This window comes from Pyxicephalus adspersus, chromosome 2, assembly GCF_032062135.1.
Source record: "Pyxicephalus adspersus chromosome 2, UCB_Pads_2.0, whole genome shotgun sequence".
Classification (NCBI taxonomy): Eukaryota; Metazoa; Chordata; class Amphibia; order Anura; family Pyxicephalidae; genus Pyxicephalus; species Pyxicephalus adspersus.
The window spans coordinates 16044356-16063562 of record NC_092859.1 but is presented as its reverse complement, the minus strand read 5'-3'; the positions used below and the strand labels follow the sequence as shown (position 1 = coordinate 16063562).

General features: G+C 38.2%; 1 protein-coding gene across 1 annotated transcript in view; it reads right to left on the bottom strand.

Moving 5' to 3' along the window:
• Positions 1-1429: 1429 nt before the first annotated feature.
• The window catches only part of COLGALT1 (collagen beta(1-O)galactosyltransferase 1), a 29972-nt gene continuing 12194 nt past the window's right edge, over positions 1430-19207 (bottom strand). The window contains exons 4-12 of the mRNA XM_072399679.1: positions 19024-19158; positions 17900-18104; positions 17574-17693; positions 16559-16635; positions 15765-15871; positions 9340-9472; positions 7038-7165; positions 6225-6431; positions 1430-5621 (exon numbers count right to left, since the gene is read on the bottom strand). Of these exons, the coding sequence (XP_072255780.1) occupies positions 5354-5621; positions 6225-6431; positions 7038-7165; positions 9340-9472; positions 15765-15871; positions 16559-16635; positions 17574-17693; positions 17900-18104; positions 19024-19158 (1380 nt within the window). The 3' untranslated portion in view covers positions 1430-5353. The remainder of the gene's footprint in view (positions 5622-6224; positions 6432-7037; positions 7166-9339; positions 9473-15764; positions 15872-16558; positions 16636-17573; positions 17694-17899; positions 18105-19023; positions 19159-19207) is intronic.

The following is a 19207-nucleotide window of genomic DNA, read 5'->3' as shown; positions in this document are numbered from 1 at the left end:
CAGGAAAGTGTAAATACAAGAGGTATAGGGGCAGCATAGTATATGAAAGGGAGGTGTAAAGACAGCACAACAGACCGGTGTAATGAATGCAATGTCAATGAAAGAGAGATGTAATAACAGCATAGTGTATAAAAGGCAGGCGTAAGGACATCACATCAGACTGATATAATGAATGGACTGTATGTGAAAGACAGATGTAATGGCAGAATAGTGTATATAAGAAGGGTTTATTATATTCTTTCCTTTCAGTTGTCCTTCTGTTTCACTCATTACCAGTACCAAGTCATACCAATACGTTATGGTAATTTACTGCGCCTTCTGACATGTTACATAAAGCACAGCAGTAACATTAACAAAAAGCTGTGCAGGAACAGAGCAAGTGGAGGGCATATCTTTATAAAATACCTACATTTAAACATATGTAGTAGAAGTTGCTATACTTTATTTAATACATGGTTTCATAAGGCAAAGATTACACTGGGAAACAATTTTGAACAAAGTTTTTGTTGACTTAAATTTTTAAGTTTATTTACACTAAAATAGTTATGCTGAATCTGAAAGTGCAGGTAGTTTTCTTCCATGACGTCAGGCTTTCTCTACCGCTTATAATAATGCGATTACTGTAGCGTGGAGTTGTATAGGTTATTTATTTATGCTGCTCTATGTAGTGAATAAGCAAAATTTATTTTTACTTACACACGTATTTCCTTTCTTTCACAACATGTCTGGCTCTGCTGTTTCTCGTAGTAAGTGCCTAAACAACCCTGATTCATTTTGTTATATCTGTGGCAGTTTCACCGTTCTCAGTCAAAGGGTGAACATCAGCACATTTGTGGAGTAAGCCTATTTGGCATATTTCAAAGGTAAACTTGGTGATCAAGATAAGTCTGGAGCCCCTCATAAGGTGTGCAAACAGTGTGTAAAGGGTTTAGGGTTGTGGACGTGATAAGATGCCATTTGGTACACCTATTGATAGGCGAGAGCCAGAAGATCATTTTAGTGACTGTTACTTTTGTATAGTGAAAAATTCAGGATATAACAAGAAAAATAAATGTAACATCGTAATCTACCATCGGCTATACGCCCAGTGGCTCATTCAGATGAAATCCCACTGCGTGTTGATTGTTTTTAGACCCCCCGATGTGGTCACTTTACCAGTAGGCAAAGAATAAAATCACCAGTGCAGCCTCATAATGGCAGGTATAGGAAGTCCATCCTTGCTATACACTTACCAATATAAAACACTTCTGGGCAAGGTTCCAGTTTGATTTGATGCACCTACTCCATTGGTACACCAGAGTGTGCTGTATAGAAAATCCAATAATCCTTCTAGTTTCACCTCCAAATATCCAAGACACAATGGCACAAGCCCCCCCAAATCACAAGTTCGGACATCTAATATTTGTCATTGAAGAATTAACACAAATAATTATTGTAAAAATTATTTATTGAAAAACAAAGCACAAAAATATATAGAACTCTGTAAACAAAAGCTGGGCACCAGTACTGGGTTTAGGAGGACACAAGTTGCATTTCAAGCACCTTTTCCACCACCTTGGCATCAGCAAGAGTCCCCTTCTAGTAATGAAATGTTTAATCCCTCTTATTTATTCTTTACAAGCTCTGCTATCTTGTAAGAGTTTTCCAATACTGTTCCAGAAAATTGCTGGAGATTACATCACTGAACAGAATTCTAGAATGAAGCCGACACTTCATTCCACGTCACTGTCATTTAATAAAAGCTTCTGATTAATCGGAATGGACATGAGAGAGCTCCTTAGGTTATGCCTACTAAAAACATCATTTTCCATGTGAGCCAAGTACCATTATCCTTAAAACTCTATTCCAGAAGCCATGCTGATCTGCATTTCTTTTTGTTTTACATCTGAGGTTTGAAAATTAACCACATAATAGTAAAAACTTAGTCAGAACTATTCCATACATCAGACTCATAGTCCGCAATGAATTTTCTGCATTGCACACTTTTCATCTCTGAAAAGATGGTTTCCTGCACCAAGTTTTAACTCTACAGTGAAAGTGAATACATAATACAGTCATAGAAGCAGAATTCTTGGGACTTGATATTGAATTCATTTCTCAACATGAAGCTGAAATGAAAACTATTTTTATTTTAGTAGATTTGCAAGCCTATTTATTTCTGCTCCATGAAAAAGCTAGAAGAGGAAAAGTGACAAAGGACACAGACAAGTGAGATACAAGGAGGCCCTGCATTAGACCTTTAAAATATCACCAATATAACAACTCCCTGGCATGGCCTAGTCCACTATACTAATGTCTGCCTCATGGTAATGGTAATGTTATTTTCAGAGCTTCCACTAAACTATGACACCACAAATATTAAAATACTAGCCCCCTCTCCTCTCACAGTTGCCACCTTACCAGCCCCCAGGAATGTGATGGTGCCAAGCTAAATACAATCCATGAAAGTAAAGTGGTAGTCTCAAGCAGAATTTCTAATTCTATCTTGGTGTTCTTCTGCCCACCAATAATTGCAACACCAGTGCATGAGAATGCAGAAGCCCCAAATGAAATGTCTATTTTTATTCTTCCTTTAACCCAACAAGAAAAAAACACAACTGTTGCTTAAAAGCCCCCTTTCCTCTTCTGAGATCTTAGCAAATGAGCTTATCAGTCAGGTTCCTGTCAACTGACAAGCTGTACTTTTTCTGTAAATTTCCATTTTTGGTTCTGTTGTATTTGGTTGCAAAAAAAGGGGATGTCCTATTAATAAATTGCTATATACATAATGATCAGTAATGGATAAACTAACCTCTTATTTCCCGATTCATAGCGTTCAGAGCCCACAAAGATTACCTAAGGTGACCTCTCTACAAAAAAGAGGAGTGCTTGTTCATGATTATATTAAAATTATTAAATAAAATGTCATTGCGGCATTTCTTTGCTTTTGGTACGTTTGAATTATTGCTTTAGCAGCGACATGAAGTCCTGCCATTTAAATGAAAAGAGCTAACCTAAGTAACATCTGTACTTTCCATCTTGACATAAGCCTTGTATCTCTCCAATCCCCACAGAAGAACATATGCAGTTCTTTCTGCAATACAAGGTCCATGTTTAGTACTCTGCACTACTTACAATATCAACAGCCATATTTGTGCCCATCTATTCTAACTAGAAGCACAATGAAGCATATAGAAAAGCATATCTGAGCCCCAAACCTTTATCATTGACCATGGAAGTATTGTATATGGAGAAACAATCTAAGATGGGGATTGGATACATAATAGAGACATCCTCCTCAAAGCCCTATGTTGACAATACCTGCAAAAGTTATAGGAAAATGTTTTAGCACTTAAATTCAGGCAATAATTCATTTCTCAAAGTTTAATTTAAAATTAGGTTATGAAAATTTCAAGTTACATTAAGGATTTTACAGCTATTTAAACACATTAAGTGCCAATTTTTACCTTCTCTACTAAAGCACAAAACCAAGCATACAACTGAAATCCAAATGGGTGTACGGTTTTGGTCCTTGCTCAAGATCATGTGGCTCTGAAAAACCAGTCCTGCTACATTGCACAACCAGGAAGAACACTCTGCTACCTAACAGCCTTTAAGACCAAGGTTGTAATGGTGCTCAAGTGATGGTGAACATAGGGGAGGAAACGCAGGAAAGCAAATGTGTCACCTGCCTGGATGTACAATGCCCCAGGGGTGTGCAATCAGAAGAAATGATCTGGTAAAATTGCAGAACCATTGATTTAGTGTATCTCCCCGATTCCTTCTTAAAATGCTGCAAGATAAAAAAAAAAATAAATAAAGTTTATACTTCCTTTTACTTTCTTTAACCCCCACAACACCAGTGAGAGGGTAGCATCACCATCCTTAGGATCCTGGGGAAAAGATGACACTGCACAATACTGTAGGATCATCTGCACAGATCGGGGCTTTTTGGCATTCCTGTGCGTTTGTTGGAAAGGGCAAGATGTCACCCCTTTGCAGTGGAAAAGCTATGATAAAGGCAAGTCTATAAAATTAGTGCCAACTCTCTCCAATACACAGTTTTTTTTTGTTTGTTTTTTTGGAAAATGGCAAGGGCAGACTATATATGGAGTACACCAATCATTACCTAAAATGTATCTATAACCAAAAAAGAAAATATATTGCAGTTTACCAATCTATAGACGCAATGTCTATATCAGTTTTCTGTATTTAGGCCTTTTTTCCTCCCCATTATTTTCAACTTGTAATGCAGTAATACACCACTTGTTCTAGGGTAACAATACTTTTCAACTGTACTATGCCCATAGAGTATTGTCATTGTGAAGCAAGACTACAGAACGCTCTAGCTCCATTATGGGCATTTTGTAAATCACAAAACATATCTTTAATGGAAGAGCCACTGGAAATCTTGCAGAAGCAACAAAAATTTTCTGCATTTACAGAAAAGATGCTTTGTTTGATTAAAGTAAACTAATGCAGCCATTACATACAGCAAGCTGCAGATTCAAATTTTTCTTGGGTTTCAATACAATTTAATGTTTGGCAGCCACCACTGAATAAATGCGTGTTCTTGAACAGTTAATACGGAATTTGTTAATATTCATTGACTATTACAGGTAATTTACCACCTGTAAACAAAGTGAATTAAAAACTGATCAATAGCTTGTAGGGTCATTGAAGTTTTAGGAACGCCACTGTTAAATATACAATTGTCCATTTACTGCAGTAACTCATGACTAAACAACGAATGGCCAAAGGTGTGGTGGAAGACAGGGTAGGAAGGGGTTCACAACCCCGACGGTAAAGGCCAGTTATTGGATAGTTTACAGTTAAGGTTACAGATATGGGATTTCCCTTTTTAGGCAACAATGAACAAGGCAGATTAGGGTGTTCTTGTGTCCGTGTCAAAATCAGGGGCTGAAAATCGCTCTCAAAACCTCGAGGTTAACCTAGGTTTTTATTTACTTCCTAGATTTCACTCTACCCATCCTCCCACAACCAGGAAACTTTATTTAAAGGTCACTTACATTAAAAGCATACCTAAAACAGCTCTGCTGTTTTTCTGAATCCACAGTGATGCAGCAGACTGGGATTGTTTGCACTTGAAATTACATAAATAATATTATTATTAGTAATGACCCTGACCTCATTGAAAACAAAAAAAGACCATATTTTCCCCAGAAATAGCTTTGCCCCCAGCTGGGCCATTCCATGTGACGACAGCAGAGGAGTGGTCCGTCATACAGGTGTGTGTATGTGCACGTTCTTTGGTCTGTCACAAAAGGTCCCGTAGCCTCACCGTTAGTAATCAAACAGCTTGCTTGTTTGCAAAGCTCAGACGTTGGATTTGATGGTGGATTCAGCACTGAGGTCATAGCTCGTCTCGGGCAGCGCTGTCAAATGGGGAGCGTAGAGAAGGGGTGTTTATAGCTTCGCTGCGCAGCTTTTCTTGCTGTTGGGTCTTCCGAGACTTGGCTCTGTCCCAGTCAGTGCTCTGAGTAACATTGTCCCATACCACTGATGTCTCCGTGTCACTGATGTAGCCTTCATCTCCGGTGTAGTGAGTTGGGTATAGCAGCAGAGGCTCCACAGAGAAGGCATGTAGGTCCCGTGGTGAGAAATGAGAGGAATATTCAGAGCTGGAAAAGCAGACATTGGATAAGGAAAACAAAAACTTACTAGAATGACAAGATCAATGCAAGACTCACTATATTTGATTTATTCATCATTTTCTCTCACATGCTGTGATTTGTGATCATTTTTTGTTTAGAAATGCCCTGAACTTATTTTTTCTCAGTGAAAATGCTGCTTCCTGCCCGAAAGAAAATTCACACTACATTGCAGAGAAAATTATATGTCAGAGCAGGTGTGTATTAATGATAACTAAAATTTTTATACACAATTGTTTTAACAGGAAACTAGGAGGTAAAGATACTGGTTTGTGCAAAATCTGAATAAATAACTTCCTGAAGTTCCATGTCAGTTTGATTTTAAAGTAGAAGAGATGAATTCTGTGGACTTGCAATTTTACATACAAAAGGTAATAAAAAAAAAAAAATAATATATATATATATATATATATATATATATATATATATATACACACACACACACACACACACACATACATACACACACAAATAAATAGGAATTTCTCAGTTTACTTTAAGAACATTAAAATACACATCATATTGGCCATAGGGTGAAGCTAAAAAAAGAAATAAAGTGTGTTCTGCACTTACATTGGATGCTTGTCATACATGACTGGCAGGAATTCATCCACAGGAAGCATCTTGGTCAGAGGTTCAGCATTCAGCAGCTTTTGTGCCCCCTGAAGAGAGATCAGGTACCCCAGTGTCCAGTAGGAGTAGTCAGCAACCACCAAGTTACGGACCCCAGGCACAGACTCTTCGGGCTCCTCTACCTGCATTCGTTTACGGCCTAGATAGCTGCAAGGCAGACAAGAGACTCAGGTCAACGCACTCGGCTGAACAGCCCTGATGTAAGCTATTACTGAGCAGTGTTCTCCCCCCTGCCCTTTTAACCAGGCGCATCACTCGGCACTTTCTGGGGCTCACCATCTAATGTCCCTACCATAGTCATATATCATTAGCACAGTCTGGGTCAGCTAGTCTATAAAGTAATCATTCCAAAAAAAAAAATCAGTGATCATTTCCGGAGAAAATTATTGTGTCTGTACCTGACTTTAGGTTTAAATAATGCTGAATAGTATGAGAGCAAGAAACCAGGAACACATTCCAATGTGAATTCCTTAAGAAGGTTTAAGGACTGCTCACTAAGAAAGTAAATAAAGTGGACTGGACTGTGCTGTATGTGTTACTAGATAGTAAACATAGTGGAATTCCTCACTACTGTCTACATTCCAGGACATCTACTTTGTTTACTATGAATTACAGCACAATTAAATATTTACAGAACAGTAAAAAAAATATAAAACTGCTGTTCCTTAAGACATTCCTCTTTTTAGAACTACTTTATTCAATATATAAATAACTCTGTCACTCCCCCTTGGTCTTCCCCTAAACATCTCTCACATGAGGTCCCAGTCCAGCTTTGCTTTCTCCACATCCTGCAGAAGGTTCTCAAGCCGCCTCTTGAAGAAGATTTCAAATCTCAAGTCATCTTCAAATACAGCAGAGATGGCGAGTGAACGTTCAGAGATCTACAAGGGAGTGAAATTACATCAAACATTAGGCTGGCACGTTTTCAAAGAATAATTCATGATTCTATAAAAACCACAGTACCCAATAACCCATCATTTACATTCCAAGAGGCCTCAAAAGCTTAAAGTGGACCTGACCTAAACAATTTCTAACAAAATATTGCTGAAGTTTCAAGTCCTAAAGAGAGTGTACCATGGAAAGTAAATATGGGCATTTCTAAAAGGGACATGGTTAACGGTAATAACCTTTTTTATATCTTTCAGCATTAGCTTCCTTTTCAGTTCCAGCCATTTGATGACATCTAAAGGGTGATGCTTGAAGACTTACCTCTATCAGATGCAGGAACCTAGGTCTGAAATGGGGACAAGTAGCTATATATTACCTTCATGTTTGACTTATGTTTGCATGGTGAATATCTAGACCAGTGTTTTCCAACCAGGGTTCTTTCAGAGGTTGTTAGGGTATGTTTGTGGTGGTAATATATCACAATTGTGTTAGAATAAACAGTAAAGTGCCTACCCTCATACTTAAATAGACCATAAACGTAAAGACAGAGATTTGAGCAGGGTTTTTGGCACAAACAATGTATTCATAAACATATATACAATATGTATAATAAAGTTTATCAAATAAAAAGGGCCACTGAACAGACTAGTGGTCAGAAAAAGTAATTGGAGCCTTGTAACTGCTCAATACAGTACATAGTAATCATGGTTGAATTGAACCACAATATTTTCTTGGGGTTCACCATAGGCCAAAAGTAGGCACTAGACATATAACAATAAATTTAAACAATAAAACTTATAAATGTTTAACCATACAGAGTATTTAACCATCAAAACATGTCATGATTTGATGTTTAAATGCTCTGTATGGTTAACAATTTATAAAATGATGAGTTTTTACATGTCTAGTGCCTATTTTTGGCCTATGATGAACCCCAAGAAAATATTTTGGTTCAATTCAGCCATTGATTACTATGTACTGTATTGAGCAGGTATAAGGCTCCAATTACTTTTTCTGACCACTAGTCTGTTCAGTGGCCCTTTTTATTTGATAAACTTTATTATACACATTGTATATAAGTTTATGAATACATTGTTTGTGCCAAAAACCCCGCTCAAATCTCTGTCTTTATTTCCTCCATAGGTTGCTAGGGGTTCCTTGAGCCATGAGCAGTTTGTGCCCATCACGTCAGTTTAACAGATAGCCAAAAAGATCATTGGGTGACATTCCAATTAACCACCACAATATAGTATTATTGCAGGGGTTCCCTGAAGACTTGAAAGTTATATCAAGGGGTACCCTATGTTATAAAGTTAAAAAAACACTGATCTAAACTCTGGTCCCCCATTTCAATATATCTTCTGGTCAAAGAAGGAAACTTCCCCCAACTCAGTTTTCATCTGACCCTGATCCTCTTCTTCCACTAAAGTTTAGGCATCTGAATGACAGGGGGGTAAACCTTAATAGTTGAAATGAAAAAGACTAAGTTTATGTTAATGTTGTGGCTGGGAAGGCAAGTACAAGAAGCTGGTGGGGCTAGCTTTGACGTGAACCTATTGATTTGCTCTGTCTAAGAACAGGTCAGGTGTACTTTGAATCATCTTCTCAGATAAATTGATTTAAAGTATTCTTTTGTGGATAAAGCAGCAAAGCATTAAATCCCTATTGGATTATTTCTCTTTACTTCTTGTTTTGGTAACAACTGTACATTTTTGGATTTTCCATCCCTTTCTTCTTCACAATGGCCACCAGAACAAAGAGAGAAGTTGAATCTACCAAGTGGGGAAGAGGACAGGAACAGGCGTTTAATGACTTCCTCTTATGATCCCAATCTAAAAGGATTTGGCTATATATGCAAACTTTAGGCTAGATTTGGTTCACTACACTATTACCTAATTGTGCAGATTTATCAATGACTGTAGACTCTATTGTCAACATTTTTCTTTTTTATCCAGTGTTCCCATGTTATCTGACACTTTAGATTATGTGTTTGGGTTCAGTCACTTGTATTATGACCATTACTGGTCTGCTAGCTGCCCGATTTAACACACAGACCCAGCTTCTTGGAGTGCATAGCAAAGTCTTACTGGCATGCTACACCGTCTTCATGTTACTTTACCAGTTGTTATCAAGTAGAGCCATTTATTCCAACCAGGTCCTCTCTCACCTCTTTCCAGATGTTGTAGTGGCTGAGGAAACAACCCATCTCTCCTCGTGTCAGGGGACGGCCGTGATAGGGATCCTTGTATCCAGGGAGCATCTTTATACCCATAGCATTCACTTGAGACTCGTTCAATAACCTGGATGAACAAATAAAATATATTGTGCGGTGTCAATTTTAGTTATCCTTGTAATATGTATAAGAAAAAAAAAAAAAAAAAGATTCTTCCCCAAGGTTATAAATAATACTTGGAGGTAAGGAAACCAACTGATAATGTTGACTGGTACAAAAGGTACAGAAAGAGCTAACCTAACCACATTTATTCAAAAAATACTGGTACCTAATAGGGATTATAGAAAGGGTAATGATTTAAACAGTGTGGTGAAGGGGGTATAGGGATCTACTGGGCAATCTATTGGAAGTTTGCAAACTTAAAAGCTTAAGAACTACAGTAAGGAAAGGAATCCGAAAAAGGTTTCCAAAGCCAACAGGTACCCACATTTTGTCTAGCAGCTGAGGAATCATAAAGAGACCCTGTGGCTAGACATTCCATTTCAACAAAAATATCAATAGATTATATGACCATTCAATCTTTTGATGATTTTTACCAAGGCCTCCCTTGTGCAGACATCTAAAAATATCCCCGAAGACTGCAGTTGGAAGCAGCCATCTTTTATTCAATATCAGCATCCCCAGAACACTCAGAACTATGACTCAAGTGCAGCACTTTTACAATATTTCTCTTTGTTCCTCTGCCGACAGTTGGAATAGAAGGTTATATAGTGAGGTGAGGAAAGCGGCAGAGGCCACACAAAGAGTAAGTAGACACTTCCTAAAGTGGAGAGAGATGCAATGAAGGAGGAAACTGTTACTTTTCCTAGCAAGTTCTAATTCATCCTCTGCTCTGGGACAGCAGAGGATGAGTGGGTGCAAAAGAAAGACCTATGATGAATCAGCAGTCCTCCGGAGAGAAAACTCTTCTGTGCCCCCAATTCCAACTTCACATAGTAAGTACTGCAGGATATTTAGGATGGGTTGAAGCAGGATATTTTGCCTGGAGGTTGGCATTAACATTTTACTGAACCTTTGTCTATCATTACTGCTTGGACCAGGAAAAGAAAGGTACCCTAAATGCTTATCCAAAAATTGTAACTGTTAGTGGATAATATTAATAAAAAACGAACACAACAATACCCAACTGTGTTGTTGATGGAAAGAATAAACACTGCAAGCAAGCTTTTAGAACATTTGAATTTTCTGTGCCTTTGGTTATTTTTTAAGCTAATATCACAAGGTATTTCTAATCTTAACTTTAGTTTTACCCAAGAACAGCATTTTGTTGATCTTGTGATTCCATTCCATTCGAGACACATTCCTGTGCAGCTACCACATTCATATACTATTGCATTGCATTACTTTCTTCATACAAAATATCTCATGTGCACAGATGATTAGCACAGCAATTCAGTTATTCATGTTGATTTTTTTTTTTTTACATTGACATTTGCATGAAATGTGGGTGGCATTCGAGCTTTCTTAGAAATAGTGTGATTTCGCATTCACAGGCATCCCCCACCCATGGACTGATCGCTCCGAAGTGCGATTTATTAAAAAACAGAACAGGCGAATAGCTGTGACTGAAATTAACAAAATGTGCCAAATAGCAATAAGGATGATATAAAATGAAAGTAAAAAACATTTTATTTAGACTTCTATTTGCATTTATTTAGGTTATGCCTGTTAGCGTTTTATTAAAATATCATTAGGTTAGACCGTCAGAAAGCGGGCCTAAAAGGACATAATAAAGTCATAACGGCAGAACTTCCTGGCTGTAACAAGCCATTAAGAAGCCAAATTGATTTTTTTCTGAACAGAAACAGGAGGAAGAGGAAAAAATAAATCCACACTTTGCTATGTTAAGTCAATGTACACCAAAAGGGTTTAGTGTTGCACCATGAAGGATTGGGAGGAACAGATGGGAGTTGGGCTTTAGGCAACTTGTATTCCTATTGACCATTGCTATGATGGGAAATCTCACTGATTAATAAGAATATGCAAGGAGGCAGACATGCTTTGACAACACTAGGAAAAGCCTTTACTATTACAGGTAGCTTTGGGGGTGCTGCCATGATGAAGTGCTTTGAGTAACCAACTCATTACAATGCAGCAAAATCAGAACTGTTTATTTTCATACTAAATCTACAACAACTCAGGAAGTAGTAAAACTATTGGATCAGCATGACAGCAAGACAACCCGGAGTTTTAAAACAAGTTCTGCACGAGCACCCTCTTGATTTGTCTGAGAGCACGCTGTCATTCTTCCATGCATGCTTAAATCTAAATGCAGCAGAAAATTAAAGCTGCATTAAAATGATAAATGAAGCTCACGGTGAGCAGTCAAAGCACATTGCACGCCTCAATACACAAGAATGACATTGAAAAGGTGATAGATTATCACCTTAACAGCCAGTACTCGGAAAGCGGAACAATGAACCATAAAAAGCCATTTTCCCCCAGGGATGCTGAGCAGATGGGGAGGTGGAAGACGCCACACTTGGAAAAGCTGAACAGCTGGACTTAAGCAGAGCAAGATTACCCAGCTGCAGGCCGTTTCTACCCTGGGAAGTTATAAGGAAATAAATATGAGCACATCTACATAAAATCTGTGGTGAGGACAAAGTTTCCTGGCCAACGTCCAGAACTTGTGCTGAAGGATTGCTGCGGAGAAGTCACAGGAAGAATAAAAGGGAAAGCTTGAATCAGGACTGCCATCGTCCTGTCTGGAAGAGAAGACTCAAAACTAAACTTGCCCAGGTTCACTAGTATTTATGTTTCAGAACCAAGAGCTAAGTGCAGTAGTGTTCTATGCCAAATACAAAAATAAAATCGCTCACACACAAGAAATTAAAACATTTGATTAAGGAAAAGACCTTGTCATAAAAACATGCACATGGGACAGAAAAATGTTCTTTGCAAACCCCAAAGTTTCCATTAAGGCCAAATCTCATAATCGTAAGCATAAAATCTTAATGCATTTCCAGAGAACTATTTTCAGAATAATTGCAAAACATTCTTCCTCTTCCCAAGAGTGTAAATAACAAATATCTTTGGCCTGGTTATCAACCTCTAAAGGAACTGCTGTGGTGACAAAGCTGTAAAAAAATAACCAAATTCATCCAAACGTGTTCTCAAAAAAGGAAAGTTATGTTTCTGGCCGGTAATACAGTATCACCTAGTTCAAAGCTAGCATTTCAGAGCAAGTAAAGAACACTCTCACTGATTCTTCTTCTAAGAGCTCATTGTGGAAAAATTCTCTGAACCGGTACTGTACTTTAATTTCTATTCCGCTTGGCTTGAGTCCTAGAGGGGTCAGTGGGCCCTCAAATGAACTTTTCATTCATTACAAAGCTTGCTGGTAAATAGTACTAGAGTGTGTGCAGAATGCACCTGGCTCTGGTCACAGCACTGTTCTTTGTCTGCAGTCCATACAGGTTTAATGAAAGTTAAATAATGAAAGAAATTTACACATATATAAATATACACACACAATACCACCGTCAACGTATTATACAGACAGAAAACACACACACACACACACACACAAATTTCCCGACTTTCTTTCATTGCTCCATGGTTTAGTTCTAATGTGTCCAGGAACTTTCGATGGTGAGCAACATGGAAGGTCTGACTGGTGAAAATATACTCAACGTCATTCCCAGCGCCAAGCCCAGTTCTAAGGCAAAGTGTTCTCTCTTGTTGGAATAAGACCAAATAAGCTAGCCTCCTACAAATATTAATATACCTTAGGCACCCATGAGCCAAATCACCCTCTTGGATGACTCTTTGGTGGGTGCTGCACTCTAGGAAAACTGTACAAGACATCCTGTTTTAGAGTTGCTCCAACCCTATCATCTAGTTATCACAATTTTCCACTTGTCCGTTAGATCCTTACAGTTGCCACTTTTTTCTGCATTAACTTCCAGACATGTCTGTTCACTTGCTGCCCCAATTATCCCTCCTCGTAACAGGTGCTTCCATAAGCATAATAAATGGTCACTTCACCTGTCATTGGTTTAAATGACGGGTGAATAAAATAAAGCCATTACAGATACGTGTCCTCGCTGGGACATTTTTCTAATTTCCCGTCAGTGATAGTGAATGGGACCCATATGACATTCCCCTCCCATTCCAGTAACAGATTCTAACCATTCTCCCACTTTGTAAAGAAAGAAAATATTTTAGATGTTTGTATTATATAATATAGAGACAGGTTAGGTCCCAAGTCATTCCAGGCATGATCTTCGACACAGAAAGCCATACTCTTTAACAGGCTCAAATGAAATCACATATCCTAAATATTATTCCAAAGTCAGACAGTGGAAATAAGTAGCTCCATATTTTGGCAGGTACAGTTAAGCTTTTCTGTCCTTTTCCTGAATCTTGATAGAGGAGAAGTTCCAGCTGTGAGGACACAGATTATGTCTGCACTTCCTGGTGTTACATATGTAAACCAGAGACTGCGCCCTGAAGAATCTTACACAACAAATTACAACTCATACAGAAAATGTGCCATTTGATCAACTGTAATTGATCTACAGGATTCTATATCATTAAATATCATTTTAGCACAAAAGCTGTCCATTTCATAATCATTAGCTCACCTATAGTGTTTAAGGAAGCTTTGAGTCAGGTAAGAGTATAGTGTGCTGCCATCCTTGGCATTCAAACAGCCTTTGGAAGGACGCTTCCAGTATAACTGGTTATGAAATTAAGCTGTGAACTGGGGTAGTGATGAAAGCTGGAATACCCTATCCAACTTAGGGTGCATACACACGTTCAATAATTGTCATTGGAAAGGACCTTTCACATTCCTTTTTCAACGACAAAAGACTTAACCATGCATGAATGAGCGCTTTACATAGAGTACTATTCTACTCTATGGAGATGGGAGGAGGGATAACAACGGAGCGGCACCCCATCAAGCTGTTTTCCCTTCACTTTCATTACGATCATTCGCAGATCCCCTAGGATGGATCCATAAAGACAAGTGCTGTACAGACGCCAAATTCTTGTCCGATTATCAGCCGAGAATCATCTGATGTGTGTACGTAGCCTTAGATATAACTGATAAAGCAGAGACTGGAAAGGACATCACCATACCCAGGAGTCAAACACTATGATCCTATCATTACCTAATGGGAGGGCATAGGAAGAAGGAAAGATAGAAGCAGACTGGCTTTTAAAGGGCAAATGTTTAGTGTGTGTTTATTTAGTCAAACAATTTTCAATGAGACAGACAGCTGTCTCATACAATTCTTCTTAGTATGGGCTCCCCCGTATACTACAGCCAGACCTTATGGCGAGTATATTTTACACATTTATCCTTCCAAAACAAAACCCTTATTCAGTTATATGTCTTTTTTTTTTTTTTTTTTTTAAGAGGAAAAACCTAAACCCCAGAGATATTATTATATTATTATCGCAAATGTAGGTGTATACACAAATGCACATTTTTCTGATTATGGCATATTCTTATATTTGGAAATGTTACCCAATTAGAACCTTCCTGGGTATCCTAAAATTGAGACGTATTAATGGGAGGGCAACTTAAATAAACTTGCAGTCATTGTCAGTGCACAACTGTTTATTTGTTTATAAAAAGAACCCATCATGATAGATTTTTAGAAGCTGCCACTGGTGACTTATCTTACAAACCACAAGTTTCTGGGCCGTTTTCCAATTGCGTTCATTAGAGCAAGTCAATGAGTCATAGGAATAGCATAAGAGTCTGGGAACTTGCATCTTGTGTGTGGGCATTTTCCTTCTTTCAATATTACAATGATAGTTCCCATATCTCTAGGATAGGTTAACAAAGATATTCTGCCACTGATGGGAAAGGTGGAAACTGCTACAGGTATGAAGTAAAGGGCCCTAGAATGGCTTATGTCATCAATGGCCTCCCAAACAGATTCTCAGGCCTTTTAACGAGCAAAGCTTGCCTGCACATTTTATTAGTGCTGCAATCATTATGTGCCAATAGAAATTAGTAGCTTCATCCCTGCCAAAAGTGCCAGACTGACATAGTATTCGGACGTACAAGGAGGGTTTGGAAGGATGCTGCAGGTATACAACCTTTATTTTAGATTTACAGCCATTTGCTATTTTTAGGCCAAATGAGTACAAATGGACAAAAGTAGTAACACAGTGCATCACAGTAACCTTTTACAGTGCATCAATTTGGAGTTAACACTAAAGGAAGGTATAGGAATATTCCTTTCTGGAGATATCCAATATAAGGAAATAGGGTTTATTTTCATTTTTCATGCTGGATACTTTCTGTACCTTCACTACTTTATTACCTTTTTTTGGGGATAATATTAAAAAAAAATGCATTTTATCATTTGGAGATACTTTCATATTCAAATACTCACTTGCCATCCACAGCATCTGTAATCTTGTAGTCAATCTGTAATTCGTACAGAGTCCTCTTCATACGTTCTCTCCTGTCTGACCGACGCTTTAGATTAATGAGAAAAATCTGAAAAGTGAGAAACAAAAGGTCAGGATCTAAAGCCAGGATCAGAACGCCACAATGGTAGCTCTCAATTTCATATTTATGGACTGATTTAGTTCCACAACCTATCCTGCTATTTAGGCATGTGAATGGAATAAAGCACCACACACTTTATAAAACACAGGCGTAGGAATGAGCTCTCATTCATTCTTGGATAAGTGCTTACTGCTAAGATTAGAAAGGGTTAAGAGAGCAGAGCAACTGTCAGCTAGCTGTTCTGCAGATGCTCCGTGTAAATGCATCCTTAACTTAACCATTTAACCACAGGGTTTGGAGAGCAGAGATTTAGCAGCTTTTTAATAAATGAACAGCCAGATACAAAATTAGGTTTACATTTTTTTTTTTTTACAGGTGACCTATTGGGTAAGAGCATTTGAAAGAGTTGACTCAGAATACTGACGCAGATAAGGATTTCTGGTATTTCTAGGGCTTCCTAGGATTCACATTTTTGTTCCTTAGATAATACCAGAGTTAGAATACCAACCAAGAAACCAGCAGGCAAGCTGCATATTTCTCTTTGGAAAGGTTTACTTTAGGTGAAATGAATCATGCTCTTGATCCAATGTATAGCTGGTTAGTAGCTGCAGCACAAAGGCAATCTCATATGCTTTGCTTTATGTCAGGGTAGCAATGTAAGCAGTCATTACTAACCTCATCTAATGTCATTTTATCCGGTACTTTTGGTGGGAGGGACAGGAAAGCTGATGGCTCGGAAGGTGGACCCTTCACTGCAGACAGAAGAGGAACAGTTATTAGATGGGTCAGAATTATATACAAAAATCTTTTTTTATATAACTTCAATAATAACCCGAATGTGATACACAAATTACATTAAAACTAGAAATTAGTTTAGATGTAATCTTTCATATGTTCAGCTTCATACTACCACACCAGTTAAGTTATTCCAATTCAGCTGCATTAGTGTCTTGCATCAAGTACATAACAAATGAATAGAAGCTTTGAGCATTCCAGTGTTCCAATAGATTTTTTGGTGAAAGCGGCACCGAGAACTACTACTTGCCATTCAGTGGTGATCTGCAGGGAAGTCGCTGCTTTCTGTTCTTTTAACTTTTAGAAGGCTAACTGGTGGTCTACTTATGTTCTAAAGCTGGTAAATAAAAAAAAAATCACCTATCAATCATGCCACTACCATTTCTCCTGATGTATGTCTTTTCAGATCCATTGCTTTTTTTTGAAAGTCTAGAGATTTAATTTTACATATCCCCCTAAAAATTCTTTAGTTTTCTGCTTTTGGATTTTTAGGTGAGGTCAGTTTTACATTAGACATCTTTCCCATTTGCACTTATGTTCAGGAGCACTAGAACCAGGAACAGAAAAAGGGAAGAACCTAAATGATGATATCTACAGGCACAAGTCTACTATGTTTAATGGTAATCCCTATATATAATCCAAGTCTTTCAAAGAACCCCTGACACCACAAAACCACATGATCCAAAAAATGCAAATGAGTAGGCTGGAACTTGGCCTTGCCCCATCTAATGCCTTGGTACTTGTACATTACTGGGTGTACGAAACTATTATTTGCTGTAGTGTCTGCTTACAGAAGTATTCTGCACCCCACAGCCACCAGCTACATCAAATTAAGGCATACACCTGAATGTGTTCCTTTTCAGATGATCATCATTGCCGCTGGTTGAGAACTCACCCGTAACCTCTAGTTTGGTGTGCAGAAAGTTGTCAGCTTCATCAAATAGAGTGCTGTGTGACCGCAGAGGAACTGGGAGGTGCCCGTAAACTTCTTTATTGCAGAGAAACATCTGAACTTCTGTGAGAGACACGGAAAACACTTGTTAAAGAGCAAGGGACAATCAAAGTACACATGTCATGTATAGATGAGTATGCAGTGTTGAAGTTTGTATAAAACTATGATGAACACCTATAATAATACGCATTTAACTCTTCTCTACTCCTATTTTGCAAGTTTTATTTCTCCCACATGGTAATCATGTTTCAATTTATTGGGCAACCCACCAGCTTGCCGGCAAGAGAAGGCAAATACTATGATGTCATCATATGCCCAGGTGTAGTCTGGATGGGGTGGATAGAAGTCCAGGTGTCGGCTCGCCTCCTTTCGTAGATCAATAAGGAAGGTGGAGTGAACCATAGGAACAGCAAAGCAGCCACGGCGCTCTCTCCGTCTGATTGGCATGTAAGCTGGGGTACGTCTGTAATATCCCTAAATTCAGATAAAGGGTGTAAAAAAAAAAAATAAAATAAAAAGGAGTACAGTCACCAAATCTAATAGAGATAGTGTACAGAGTCATGTGGAAAATCAAGCACACTTCATTGAAAATGTGAGGTTTTGTTAGCATTTTTAACAAGCAAATATTAAATCTTCTTTCAAACACTGCCTCATTTATATTCTAAACTACAAAAAATGATTTGCCCATCTTCAGAAAATATGTTCACCCTACATAGCATCACTTCAAATACTGTACATACAAGTAAAATCAGGTGTTCCAGATTTGAATACCTATGCTTTAGAAAATATGCTGGTGGAACAGGTCGAGGTTTTGGTGTTGCGTTTGCTTTTGACCCGTGTTGTATAAGCATACCAGGATTAAGAGAGATCATTATAGGTGCTTAGAAAGGTTGGGGATGTTGGAGTTTTGCTAGAGATTGCCCAAAAAAAATACATTTGGGATAAGCAGGTAATGTACATGTATCTGCAATTAGCAACTGGTTACACCAACTAAAACTGCATGGGCGGTGTGCCTTAAAAATGTCCTTGAAGTTCAAAAAGAGTTGAAAATGCAGGAAAGAACCTTCTGGAACAATGTGATATTTACTGAAATGTGACCTAAACCAACTGTGGGGAACAGTGATGGAAAATGCTTTGGAGTTATTTGCGGTTATGGATTCAACTATGATTTTTTTATTATACTAAAGTGTATGCCAAGCATGTAGGGCCATCTGTCGGTTTCATGAATGGTTCATGAACACCAAACAGGATGCCTCTGAACATACTTTGTTAGTGGGGTGCACCTGATTATTTCACTGAACATGAACATTTGAAATCTTTTATGGAGTTAGTTTAAAACTCACACATAGGAGTTAAGGATTGAGACTGACTTTTTCTACCATTTTCCACTCACCTGGGTTGTCATTCCACACCAGAAATTGGAGTAGGCTGCCCTAGACTCCAACATAGGGGCCACCACCGTCTTGTTCTCCGCAATTAGCAGATTAAGGGTGTCTGGGTTAGTCAGCAAATTATCAGCGTCTATAAACTAAAAAAAGTAAAAGGAAATAAATCTATAAATGAGTTGCAAAAAGCTG